Source organism: Neofelis nebulosa, chromosome 12 (genome assembly GCF_028018385.1).
Source record: "Neofelis nebulosa isolate mNeoNeb1 chromosome 12, mNeoNeb1.pri, whole genome shotgun sequence".
In the NCBI taxonomy this organism is placed as follows: Eukaryota; Metazoa; Chordata; class Mammalia; order Carnivora; family Felidae; genus Neofelis; species Neofelis nebulosa.
In genome coordinates, this window is record NC_080793.1 from 1,199,017 (window position 1) to 1,212,349 (window position 13,333).

Sequence of the window (13,333 nt, forward strand, 5' to 3'; positions counted from 1 at the left end):
AAAGATCGTGACCCAGGAAGTGTTGACCCGATACTGGCGACCAGCCTGGACCCACACCCCGGACCCTGCCCCCTCGGGGGCCTACCAGGAACCGTCCAGGGACACAGGGACCGTCCCGTTCCCGCTCGCTCCGCAGGAAGAAGGCCTCCCATTGTGCGGGTGGAGGAAGCCCCCTGAGGGCCTGGGGATGAGCCACGGGGGATTCGGGGAACCACATGGCTCGCAGGCCCCCGGCCCCCGTATAAGGGCCCGAGGCCGCGGCCTGGCCTTCCTCAGTCCCGGGAGCTCAGCGCCACCACAGCCGCAGCCATGAAGTGCCTCCCGCTCGTCCTGGGCCTGGCCCTCGTGTGTGGCATCCAGGCCGCCACCGTCCCCCTGACCATGGACGGCCTAGACCTGCAGAAGGTCTGAGGACGGCTGGGGGGGTGGGGCGGTGAGCTGCAGGGTGGGCAGGGGGCGGGGCCTCGGCCACCTGAAGAGCGTGGGTGGAAGCCAGGACGCTGGGACACCCCCCCAACCTGCTCCCCGTCCTCAGGGCGGCTTTCCCTCACTTGCCCAAGGTCCAGATGGTTCCACTGAACTCGCACGACCTGTCCTTTAAAGCCGCCTGGGAACCCAAGATGTTATTTCAAGTGTGGGGGCTCCCAGAGGGGCGTCTGGTCGGTGGCGGGGGGGTCGCCCAGAGCTCACTGGCTGCCACCCCACTTAGACCGGGCCCCCGGCCGGGGCGGGAGGGAGAGCCCGCTGTGGGGCCGGGGCCGCCTCCCCGCCCCCCATGGCAGCTCAGGCCCCCTCCCCAGGTGGCTGGGACGTGGCACTCCATGGCCATGGCGGCCAGCGACATCTCCCTCCTGGACTCGGAGACGGCCCCTCTGAGAGTGTACGTCCAGGAGCTGAGACCCACGCCCGGGGACAACCTGGAGATCATTCTGCGCAAATGGTGGGTGACCGAGGCCCCCGGGCTGGGGGCTGGCGAGGGCCTGGGCCCAGGGCGGGCGGGCGGGCAGGGTCCTGATGGGAGCTGGCTCCGTGTGGGTGGTCCCCGGTGGCCTCGGAGGCCCCGCCCAGGGCTCCCGGCCGACGGGCCCACCACACTGGGCAGCCGCAGGGCAGTGCGCAGAGAGGCCTGTGTGGAGGCCGGCCGGTCAGCTGGGGGCTGGGGCCCTGGGGGCCTGGGCGGTTCCTGCCACAAGCCCTGTCCACCCTGGAGAGGTTGTGGGGGTACGGGAGAGAGCTGGGTCAGTGTGGAGGGGCAGAGAGGAGGACACAAACCCCACAATTGTCTGCTGACTGCTGGGGCGAGGGCACTCCCACCCCCGCTCCCTCTGGCTCCCTCCGCCCTCTCATGGGGTGGCCCTGTCCCACCGGGTCACCTGCCGAGTGCCGCCCAGGCCTCCCAGAGCCGGGCTTCTGCTCCCCACCCACAGCTGGGCTCTGTCACAGTAAGGTCTGTGCAGGCGGCCGGCAGACACGGCCTTCTTTCAGGGAGCACGGCAGATGTGTGCAGAAGAAGGTCTGGGCAGAAAAAACCGAGCTCCCTGCTGAGTTCAAGATCAGCTGTAAGTGCTGGGCCCCCGGCCCACCCTGGACACCCCCGCTGGCGGCTCCCGGGCAGCACGGCGGGGCCCGTGCTCTGGCCCCAGGGTGCTGACAAGAGCGACACGGTCCTCAGTGCCAGCTCTCACTGCCCTTCCCTCCTTCAGGGCCGTGGGCAGGTCCCTGCTGGGCCTCTCTGACCCCCACGGCCATGAGACCCAGCTCGCTGTCTGTGGGCCGGGCCTGGGAGGCACCCGCACCCGGCTGTCCTCTGCACCGCCTCCCAGGCCGCCTGCGCCGGGACATCTCCCGCTTCCCACGGGTCAGGGCGCCCCATGACGCCCGGCCTGCCCCCCGGTTCCTGCACTCCTAGACCCCCGTTGGGTCATTGCCTCCTGTGCTCGCTCCCCCATTCCTCACCAGGTCCAGAATGAGAAGGCCCTGTGGGAGGGGCCCCTTCCTCCACGGCCGTCCCCACTGGGCAGCCTGGGCTGCGTCCCACTTTGCCCCCCCAGGCCAGCCCTCCAGCCTGGCTTCGTGCCACAGCTGCCGACCGGCCCCAGGGGCTCCAGCACAGAGCTGCGTGGGTGGGGGTGTGGCACCGAGCTGTGCAGCTGGCAGTCCCCACGGCCCCCGAGGGCCACCGTCACCTCCGGCCCATAATCATCCCCACCCCCCGTTTCCATGCATCCCACGGCTCTGCCCCTCTTCTCCGAGGTTCCCCATTCATTCAAGATCAGTGTGGAACCCCGCTTCTTAACCTCTCTGGGTCCCAGGACACGGGGGTGGGGGATCCGCGGTTGAGTGCTGAGTGAGCCCATCTAGCAGGAGGCACAGCATTTCTGGCGGGGGGTCCACAGTTAACAGCCAGGGCCTCGCAGTCCCTTGTGCCCTGTGGGGGTGCAGGAGAAGCCCCCCACCCCGGCCTTGCCATGAGGCCGCCCTGAGGAGACCCATGCTCTCCCTCCTGCTGGAGGGAAGACCCGGGACTCTCTCTCCCCAGATCTGGATGAGAACGAGGTCATCGTGCTGGACACCGACTACAAGAACTACCTGTTCCTCTGCCTGGAGAACACCGACGCCCCCGGGCAGAACCTCGTGTGCCAGTGCCTGAGTACGTCACTGAGCAGGCCCGGGGTCCCCCTGCGTGTGGGGGGGGGCTGAGGACCCCCGGTGGGGACCAAGTCCCCTGACATTGCCTCGGGAATCGGGGATCCAGGATCCAGGCCGAGGGGCTGGGCTTAGTGTTCCTGCCTTGGCCAGAGGATGACTGCTGAGTAGAAGCTTTGGTTGGGGGTGATGTTCCACAAAAGCACCATTAAACCTGTCAAGTTCTGAACGGAACGCAAGCCGGTAAGATCCGGTAGCAGGAGGCTGAGACGTGGCCGCTTTGCCTGAATGAAGCACTTTGTGTGCGGTTAGAGACGCGTTCTCGGCCAGCACGTCAGCCCTGCGGGCGAGCCCCAGCCGCCCGGGGACGGGGACCCTGGCCTCGTGTCCCTGCAGGGCCCCCGCGCCGTCCTGGGAGGGCGGGGCGGGGACCCTGGAGGGCAGGGGGGCTGAGCCCCGGTGGCCACCCTGGGGGCTGACCTCAGGACGCCAGTGTGTGCTTTCTGCTCTGGCTCCCTGGACGGGGCTCCCCGAGGCCGTCAAAGCCCCGCGGCCCAGGGACTGACCCACCGCCCCCCACAGCCAGGACCCTGAAGGCCGACAACGAGGTCATGGAGAAGTTCGACAGAGCCCTCCAGACTCTGCCCGTGCACGTCCGCCTCTTCTTTGACCCGACCCGGGTGGCAGGTGACCGCCTCCACACCCCGCGTCCCTGCTCTCACCCTGCGTGCGGCTCACCTGTCGGACAGCCATGAGCCCGGGGCGCGTCCGTCTCCCACGGTGGCCCCCATTCCCCGGGCCCCCGGGGGAGGGGGTGCAGAGCCCCTGGGGCGGGGTCCCCCTCCCACCCCTCTGGGCCCAGGGCTGCCCCGGTGACCTGTGACCTCTCCCCCCGGCTCTCTCTCCTCCTGCAGAGCAGTGCCGCGTCTAGGTAGGTGAGCTCCTGCCCGACCCGCCTCCTGGGGTAACGTAGCAGCCCTGTCCCCACGTCCTGGGCACGTGCACGGGTGGGGGGCGTCCCGGGGGACCCCCAGCTTCCCTCCGTCGGGCCCCGGCCCCTCTGCGGGAATGGCTGGAACCCGGAGTCTCTCCTGCTGACCGCAGAGGCCGGGCTGGCTGTGTGTCCACTCTCTCGAATGGCCTTTGTGGGATGTCGTTCCTGTATCCCGGTCGAGCCCCCATGCGGACGTCCCCATGGGCTCTTCTGGGCAAGGGCGTGGGGTGACCAGCACTCAGCCCGAGGTGGAGAGGCCGTCCCTCACCCCCAGGCTGGGAGGGGCCGGCAAGGGTCCGACAGGCTCCCCAGGAATCACAGGGGAGCCTTGGTCCGTTTCAGGGCCCAGAGAGGATGACACCCCTTCCAGCCCCGTCGGGGGGACTCAGGAGGGACCGGACCTGCCGGACCTGTTCGTCCAGCCCCCAGGCTCGGGGGGGGGGGGGGGGGGGGGGCGGCGCCCAGCCTGGGGTCTCCTGCTCTGAGCCCCTCCCCCTCCAGCAATAAAGAAATAAAGCAGGGAACAGTCTGCCTGGTTCTTTCCTGGCCTTGTGTGTCTGGGGATGAGTGGGGATGGCGGGGGGGTGAGGCGCAGGCTGGGGTGGGGTTCGGGCTTCTGCACCTGAACAGCCCATCACATTTGGGGACCAGCACACATGATGTGGGGCTCTTTTCAACCTGAGGAAGGAGATAAGAGGGCACAGGGGCAGCCTGCCAGTTCACACTGTGGGGCAGCACCCAAACTCCACAAACGACAAGGAATGAGAACTCGCTGGTCACGTCACCTAGTCAATATTGACAGAAAACCATCAGTAAGTTACTTTCCGATCCAATTGCATTCTCTTTGAAAAATGCGGCCCGTGACCCTCCAGGTCGTCTTTCAGGAACTTGAGCACGATCGCTGCCACCGGGAAGTCCTGGGGCTTCAAGCGTCATGTGCCTGTGAGTGCGTGGCTCTGTTCTGGATGACACGACAGAGATTTCCCCCGGGTCGTGGTCTGGGCGAAGGCAGCAGAGGTGGAAAGAAACTTGTTTTCCACTGACTTTAACGTACAGAGCCACAGAAACAGGGATTTTCAAATAACAAAGTTTACATATAACAATATATACACGTTTATATATATGCCCAGTTATATATAAATGTTATATATACATGACAATTTATGTATGATATTAAGTTTTCATTTATTTATTATTATTTTTTAATGTTTATTTATTTTTGAGACAGAGAGAGACACAGTGTGAACAGGGGAGGGTCAGAGAGAGGGCGACACAGAATCCGAAGCAGGCTCCGGGCTCCGAGCTGTCAGCACAGAGCCTGACGCGGGGCTCGAACCCACGGACGGCGAGATCACGAACTGAGCCGAAGTCGGGACGCTTCACCGACTGAGCCACCCAGGCGCCCCTTAAGTTTTTGAAATATAGATGGAACGGAACATTTCTAGAAAAAGATCGATTACCAATATTGGCTAAAAGGAAAACTTGAACAAACTTTGTAAAAAATGTCTAATTGAGGAACAGTTGACATAATGCTATTAGGTTCAGGGGTACACTGTCGTGATTCAGCAGCTGTACCCTACAGAATGCTCACCACCACCTGTCACGGCACGGGGTTATTACAGGATTATGGGCTGTATTACCTGTACTTCCCAGCCCGTGACTTATTTATTTTATAACTGGAAGTTGGCACAGCTCAACCCCCTTCCCCTCTTCTGCCCAACTCCCTCCCGCCTCCCCCTCTCTGGGACCCACCAGTTTGTTCTCTGTATTTATGACTTCGTGTTTTGCTTCACGGTTTGTTTCTTCATTTGTTTTGTTTTTTAGATTCCACATATGAGTGAAATCAGATGGTGCTTGTCTTTCTCTGTCTTTCAGTTATCATAATGCACTCTAGGTCCATCCACGTTGTCACGAGTGGCAAGATTTCACTCTTTTTATGGCTAGGTAATATTCCATTGCATACACACCCATCTTCTTTTCTTTAAAATTTTTTTTTCAACGTTTTTTATTTATTTTTGGGACAGAGAGAGAGACAGAGCATGAACGGGGGAGGGGCAGAGAGAGAGGGAGACACAGAATCGGAAACAGGCTCCAGGCTCCGAGCCGTCAGCCCAGAGCCCGACGCGGGGCTCGAACTCACGGACCGCGAGATCGTGACCCGGCTGAAGTCGGACGCTTAACCGACGGCGCCACCCAGGCGCCCCAACACACCCATCTTCTTTATCCGTTCGTCTATGGAGGACATTTGGGCGGCTGCCATATCTTGGCCATCGTAAATGGTGCTGCCGTGATCGTGGGGTACGTGTATCTTTTGGAATCAGTGTTTTCATTTTCTTCAGGTGAGTACCTACAAGTGGAATTTCTGGGTTGCATGACATCTCTATGTTTAATTTTTACCAAGAAAGCTTTAAAAGAACAATAACTATAGAAAATAAGAAACAGCTCCAGATCTTCTGAACCAGCACACTGCCATCAGATGGTTCCTGGATCATGCAGTCGTTCCAGGGTGTAGACATAGATGGGTGGGAAATTGCTGGATTCTCCTATAACAGAGCTGGGGGATGAGGGCACAAGAGAAGAAAGGAGAGGACAACCATCCCTTTTGCAACAAAGACAAATGTCTGAATAATTTATTAGCAGGCTGAATCCAACAATGAATTCAATACATCATGATTTAACCCAGACAGTGAAGGACATTTCCATATTAGGAAATATCAAAAACTCACTGGCTAAGAGATTAAGGGTGACATGTGCATATAAGCACTTTTAATTGATTTTTTTAAATATATTTCGGGATGCCTGGGGGGCTCAGTCGGTTGAGCGTCCGACTTCAGCTTAGGTCATGATCTCTCGGTTCGTGAGTTTGAGCCCCACGTCGGGCTCTGTGCTGACAGCTTGGAGCCTGGAGCTGCTTCCAATTCTGGGTCTCCCTCTCTCTCTGCCCCTCACCTGCTCGTGCTTTCTCTCTTTGTCCCCAAAATAAATAAACATTAAAAAATATATATACATATTTCAAAAATATCATACCCTTTCATGAGGCAAAGTTCTCACATATCAAGAGAATCATTCAACAGAAGCTGGTTTATGCTGCATTAACAAATGAACTTAAAATCTCAGTGGCTGAAAACATCAGATTTATTGATTGTTTACGTGCAATTCCCGTCACAGGTTAGCAGGGATATTGCACCTTAGGGCCACTCAAGGATCCAGGTGATCAAACAGCCACCCCCAGGAGGTTGCTGGTCACCACGCTACAGGGAAAACACAGACACCCACAGGGCCTCAAACCGTTGTTCAATGCTCCACCCTGAAAGGCACACACATCCCACCCGGCACCCCCTCCCCCCCTCTCCCACCCATTGGCCAGAAGTCACTCAACTAGGAAGCCAAAAATGCAACCCTTAACATCCCTAAACTGATCATTAGCAAAACAAAATGAAACAAAACAGACAAAACAAAAAAAAGTAAGCAGCTGACATCATTCTTAATGGTAAGAGACTAACTGCTTCCCCCTAAGATTGACAGCAAAGTAAGGTCGGCCTCTGCCAGTTTTCCTCTTCAACATCATGCTGAATGTCTTAGCGCAGTAAGACAATCATAAGAAAGGAAAAGCATAAACACTGGCAAGGAAACATCTAGCATGACTGACCAAGCGCGAAGGAGAGAAGATACAAATTTTAACTCAGGAATGAAAGAAGGGATATCATCACAGCCACGGCAGGAATCAAAGGATAATAAGGCAATACTATGAATGCTTCTGTATACATAGATTTGACAACTTAGATGAAATGGGCCAGTTCCTTGAAAAATACAAACTACCTGGGAATGCAAGCTGGGGCGGCCGCTCTGGAAAACAGTCTGGAGGTTCCTCAAAAAGCTAAAAATAGAACTACCCTACGACCCAGCAATTGCCCTACTAGGTATTTTTCCAAGGGATACAGGTGTGCTGTTTCGAAGGGGCACGTGCACCCCCATGTTTATAGCAGCGCTATCGACAATAGCCAAAGTATGGAAAGAGCCCAAATGTCCACTGACAGATGAATGGATAAAGAAGATGTGGTATATAGATACAATGGAGCATCACTTGGCAATCAAAAAGAATGAAATCTTGTCATTTGCAACTACACGGGAGGAACTAGAGGGTATGTGCTAAGCGAAATTAGAGAAAGACAAAAATCATATGACTTCTCTCATATGAGGACTTTAAGAGACAAAACAGATGAATATAAGGGAAGGGAAGCAAAAATCATATAAAAACAGGGAGGGGGACAAAACAAGAGACTCACAAATATGCAGAACAAACTGAGGGTTACGGGAGGGGTTGTGGGAGGGGGATGGGCTAAATGGGTCAGGGGCACTAAGGAATCTACTCCTGAAATCAGTGTTGCACTATATGCTAACTAATTTGGATATAAATTTTAAAAAATAAAAAATAAAATTAAAAAAAAAAGAAAAATACAAACTACCACAACTCATCTAATATGAACTAGATAATTTGAATAGCCCTACACCTATTGAGAAAATTGAATTCCTAATTTTAAAATTCCACAAAGAGACATTTCCAGGTCTAGGTGACTTCACAGGAGAATGACACTAAATTTGTAAAGAATTAGTGTGAATGCTACAAAACCTCTTGCAGAAAATAAAAGAGGAAAGAACATTTTCCAGTTCATTTTATGAAGCTGATATTACTCTGATACCAAAAGCCCACAAAGATTTTTTTTAAAAAAGGAAAACTACACCCTAATGTTTCTTATCTATATAGATGCAATTCTTAACAAAATATTAACAAATGGAATTCAGCAACGTAAAAAAAAAGAATTATACACCATAACAAAGTGGGATTTATGCCAGGGATGCAGGGCTCCTTCAGCACTTGAAAACCAATCAGTGTAACCCTCTGTATTAGTAGGCTAACAAGGAAAAATTATATGATCACATCAATCAACGTAGAAAAAGCATCTGACAAAATTCGGCATTCCTTCACGATTTTTTTTAAAAACTCAGAAATGTTGGAATAGAGGGAGCTTCTTCAACTTGATCAAGGCATCTACATAAAACTTAGAAACGTGATACTTACTGGGCAATGATGAAGACTCTCATCAGTGATGAATGGATGGTGAATACTCAGGAACGTGGCAAGGACACCTGCTCCCAACTCTCTTACTCATCAGAGCGCAGGAAGCTCTAGCCAGGGCAAGAAGTCAAGAAAAGGTAATAAAAGACATACAGATCTTAAAGGAAGAAATGAAAGTATCTCTATTTGCAGATGACACAATTATTTATGTAGAAAATCTTAAGGAATCAACGAAAACAAAAACAAAATCTCCTAGAATTAATGAGATCACCAACGTGGCAGGATACAAGATAGACATACAAAAATCAATTACATTTCTACATACTAGCAATGCACATGTGGACACGGAAATAAAAAACCAGCACCATTTATAGGCGCCTGGGTGGCTCAGTTGGTTGAGCATCTGACTCTTGATTTCGCCTCAGGTCATGATCCCAGGGTCATGAGATGGAGTCCTGAGTCGGGCTCCACGCTAAGCATGGAGCTTGCTTAAGATTCTTTCTCTCTCCCCACCTCCTCTGCCCTTCTACCCTGCTCATGGTCTGTCTGTCTGTCTCTTTCTCTCTCTCAAAAAAATTATATATATATATATATATATATATATATATATATATATATAATCACACAATTTATAATCACTCCCAAAAAAGTGGAACACTTCAATGTGAATCTAATGAGACATATACAGAATCTGTATGTTGGAGACTATGCAATCTTGCTAAAAGAAACCAAGGAAGATCCAAATAAGCAGACTTACTGTGTTTATGAGTTGAAAGGCTCAACATAGCAGAGACGTCAATTCTCCTCAAGTTGATATACGTTTTTTAGTACCATTCCTATCAAAATCCTAGGAGGGTGTTTTGTAGACATAGTTAAGATTATTCTAAGATACATATGGGAAGGCAAAGTACTAGAGTATCTAAAATAACGTAGAAAAAATAATAAAATGGAAACAGTCTGTCAAATTTTAAATCTTATGATACAACTCAATCAAGACTGTGGTATTTGCAGAGGCACAGACACACAGATCAGTAGAACAGAGCAAAGGACCCAGAAATAGATTCGCACAAATACACCCAACTGACCTTGCTGTCTGGAGATTTTTTAAAACTCCAGTTTTTAAAATCCGGAGTGGGGCATCCCTAAAACCATGCTAAACCCTTCCTAATTTGCGTAGAAGCCCAGGCAAGGCTCCCAGCACACAGTGGCCTCTGCTTGTCTCATTCTCCACGGGTTCCTTGTAGGAAGGAGCCTTTTTTTCCCTCCAAATCACAGCCCGGCTCTGCTCGACTAGCCAGGGGGGCACCTTGGAGATTCTGCTACTGCCCACTTTCCGCCTAATTGTCAGCTGCTCCCTTAGAAACCCTTCAGCTGAGCTGCCTGGTCGGGGCTTGGGTGGGGAGCTGTGACAACGGACACCTGTTCCACTCCAGATGGATGTGGAGATATTGGGGTTCAGACCAAACAGTCGTGAAACCCTGTGCGACAAAAAGTCTCATGAAAGAATTCTTGAGACATCTTTGGTGCTTTATTAAAGCACGGGGGCGGGTCCGTGGGCAGGAAGAGCTGTGAGAAGCGAGTGCTTACCCACCGCCAAGTCGGGAGGGGGCTGGGGACAGCACAGGCCTCCAAGGGATTTGGGAGCAAGGTTTCCAGGGCCCCGAGAGGGCTCACTGTTGTTGGGAAAAGGTCACGTATTACCGTTTAGCAAACCCTCAGTCATGAGACCTTTCAGATGCGTATCAGGGGACTTTACGCTTGGAGTCTGATTTCCTACCTTGTATCTTGGGGGGTAGAGGTGAAGGAAGTTTCCTTCCTGTCCTTTACACGATAAAGGACACTCACAGGATCCCGGAGGTCGGGATGAGGTTAAGCTAAGATCGCCTTTTGCCCTTAGCGAAGTGTCATCATCGAGGCAGCTGGGCTCCCAGAGGGCGGTGACTCTGCCTGTCCCAGGGACTTGTCCAGGGGCTGGACGCAGTGAGGAAATTTAAGGTTTTCCACATCACAGAACACCAGTCCCCACGACCCACACTCCCATAGACAGCCCTGTTGTGGTCCTTTCCGTGGCCCGTCCCTATCTTCTAAAAAATTGAAGTCTGTTTCCCGCCTTAAGCGCCAGGCTCGGGAGCAGCTCAGGGCTGTGTCTTCCGGGGCCTCAGGGGGCATGTGGCTCCGGGACCTCACGGGTGGAGTCACCAGCCACACCGATGACGGATCGGCCTCCAGGGTTTCACGATCTGGTGTCGCTGCACAGGGATGCCTCACCCTCTCTGTTACCCTAATGCAAGAAGGAAATCAGTGACTTACCAGAAGCATTGGCAGGACTGGAGCTGACGTGCGCACAGAATGAGTAGTTTCAAACCCAAGGGGAAAGTGTCAGCTCACTGCTAAGCAAGACATCTCGTGGGTTTCCTCACTTTGAAATCGGAAAGATTGAACTCAAATGCAGAGATTTGCTCCCACAGAAGGAAAAGATACTGGTGGCTCCATGGTGACGGGCGTTGATGTCCCCAGGATGGCCACTTGGTGGCACCCGAGCCCTCTTAGTGCGTAAACACACCCTGGGCCGAGCTGTACGGCGAGACTGGCGGGACACTCTACCCGAGTGGCTCAAACGTCCTGCGGCACCTTAACTCGGGAAACTCTAGGCCACCCTCGAACCCTCCCCTAAGCAGCCACTTTGGACTATCACTCTCATTAGAGTCCTTCGGTGGCTCCCACAGCGCGGGCTTGATCTCCAGTCTGCCAGGATGCGTCAGCCACGCGTTTAAGCCAACCAGGGCTTTCTGGGTTAGCCTCCGACATGGCCGTGACGGTCCCGGGGCCACCAAGGCCAGGCGTGCACAGTGACCATCGTGTGTGAGCACAGAATCACCCGCCCAGGTGCCTGCCGTCCTGTCCAGCACGGCCGTCCTGTCCCCAAGACCCACCCCAGGATGCACACCCTAGACCCCTCCCAGGGCAGAGGAAGGCCCAGAGGAGCTGTGGGCTGTCACCTGAGATCCCAGGGCCCACCCGGGGGTGCCCGCGGGGACACTCCTTTGGTGAAGGCACGAGTGACCTCTCTGTGGTCAGGAGCTGGTGGTCTCGCTGTGTCTGTGGGTGATGGCGGGCCCCAGAAAGGCAGGGCCGGGCAGCACCTCCCCCGTCAGACACAGGTGGGCATCATGATGGTAAGAGCAGCAGGCCTGTCCACGGGGCGGGGGCTGACAGTCCTGCGGCTCCCAGGGCAAGAGAGGAGGTGGCCACAGGAAAGGGCAGCCTCGGGGCGGAGTCCGAGCAGGCCCGGAGCTCAGCGGACACTCCGGCCTTGACCTCTGATGTCAACGCCTTTATGATGGGGGGGGATGGAGGGAGAGAGGGACGGAAAGGTCTGGTCTAGCCCCCCAAACACACGCCCCGGCGCCTCCCGGGCCTCTGTGCGCTCTCCTCCCTGTCCCAGAGGAAAGGTCTTTTCGTTTCCAGCTTGCGTAAGTTTTTTCGCTTTTTTGGAAAGGACAGGACAGAGCCCGTTCCGGGAAAGTCCGCGACACCCCCCGCGAGTGGCTTCCACAACCATGCATCTGGACACCGTCGTTCCCGACTCTCTGACCTCGGCCCTCCAGGCCGGCTGGCTGCCCCGCTTCTCGGAGGCTGGCCTCCCGCGTGGGCTCACCTCCGCCTCCCCGCCAGCCTGGCCTTGGGGAGAGGGGGCGACCCCCACAGCCTCACAGCCCAGGAACATCGCCAGAATGTCACCCCGCTTGTGTCCCTCCACCAGCCGCCACCACACAGACAAAAATCCACATTATGCGCGTGGTCCAGGGGCTCCTGTGACCTGGCCTCGGTGACCTCACGGAGCATCTGTACCTTCAGCAAACGTCCGCGTTCCCACGCTGCTCAGACCTCTCCTCACTCAGTTGGCTGTCCCCTGCCTGCCTCAGGGGTCTCACACATGCTGTTCCACCCACCGGAAACTGTTCCCTCCTCCCTTCACCCAGCCCCACCCCCAGCGCACAGCTTGGCGGCCAACCCTTTCCGACAGACGGGCAGCATGTGACTGTCACTTGTGTGGCTCTGTGGGGAGCCCCCAGACAGGAACTAAGTTCCACAAGTCTGTCAACCTCACAGTCTCCATCTCCCTGTGCCCGCGGGTGCCTGGAATGTGCCGGAGGCCCGCTCGGTGACAGGCTGTGGCCCGCAGCTGCGCCAGGCCCTTCATGGTCAGGGTTTCTGGGCCGTTCTCCTGTTTCTCCTTCCGATGGACACAATCGCTGTCCTTCAGGCCCTCGTCCGGCTCCAGAAGCTTCCCCGCCTTTGGGGTCTGGGGCTCAGTGGTAAAGTCCGTCTTTGGCTCTGTCACGAGGTCAGATGCTCTGAGGCTGCTTCTGTCAGCCTGGCTCTGGGCTCCGGGCCCTGGGGTCCAGCTCACCCTGGGACGTGCTCCCCGCAGGCCTCACACCTGCCCCCCGGCCGCCCAGACCACGGCTCTCCCCCGGAACCCTGAGCCCGCTTCGGGGGGGGGGGCGCATTCCAGCACGATTTCTGGGAGCGGGACTCAGGCCCTCCCGTGTGACTGGGACGTCCTAACCCCCGAAACAACTCAATGCCACCTGGGGGTGGAGACCAGGACC

The 13,333-nt window shown here is 55.4% G+C and overlaps 1 protein-coding gene and 1 long non-coding RNA gene across 4 annotated transcripts; one reads left to right on the forward strand and one right to left on the reverse strand.

Moving 5' to 3' along the window:
* The first annotated feature begins 291 nt into the window (after nt 1–291).
* On the forward strand, nt 292–3,598 carry LOC131490814 (beta-lactoglobulin-3). The gene is made up of 6 exons (XM_058693277.1): nt 292–405; nt 801–940; nt 1,486–1,559; nt 2,540–2,650; nt 3,229–3,333; nt 3,561–3,598. Exons 1-6 carry the CDS (start codon nt 310–312, stop codon nt 3,575–3,577), a joined length of 543 nt encoding a protein of 180 aa, XP_058549260.1. The 5' UTR covers nt 292–309; the 3' UTR covers nt 3,578–3,598.
* Nucleotides 3,599–5,851: 2,253 nt separating this feature from the next.
* Nucleotides 5,852–12,667, reverse strand: LOC131491041 (uncharacterized). Of its 3 annotated transcripts, XR_009251281.1 has the most exons (4): nt 10,563–12,667; nt 9,475–9,564; nt 8,721–8,827; nt 5,852–6,606 (listed from the first exon to the last, which is right to left on the reverse strand). It is a non-coding gene; the product is annotated as an uncharacterized LOC131491041 (long non-coding RNA). The 3 variants fall into 3 exon arrangements; XR_009251282.1 differs by having other exon boundaries at nt 5,852–6,194; nt 9,475–12,667; XR_009251280.1 differs by having other exon boundaries at nt 9,475–12,667.
* Between the last annotated feature and the right edge of the window lie 666 nt (nt 12,668–13,333).

What these genes read in the sequence shown, in the direction of transcription:
- LOC131490814 (XM_058693277.1), top strand. Translation starts at nt 310, where the DNA reads ATGAAGTGCCTCCCGCTCGTCCTGGGCCTGGCCCTCGTGTGTGGCATC. An exon ending in ACGGCCTAGACCTGCAGAAG is followed by an intron (nt 406 to 800) that starts GTCTGAGGACGG and finishes CCCCCTCCCCAG; the next exon opens with GTGGCTGGGACGTGGCACTC. An exon ending in GAGATCATTCTGCGCAAATG is followed by an intron (nt 941 to 1,485) that starts GTGGGTGACCGA and finishes GCCTTCTTTCAG; the next exon opens with GGAGCACGGCAGATGTGTGC.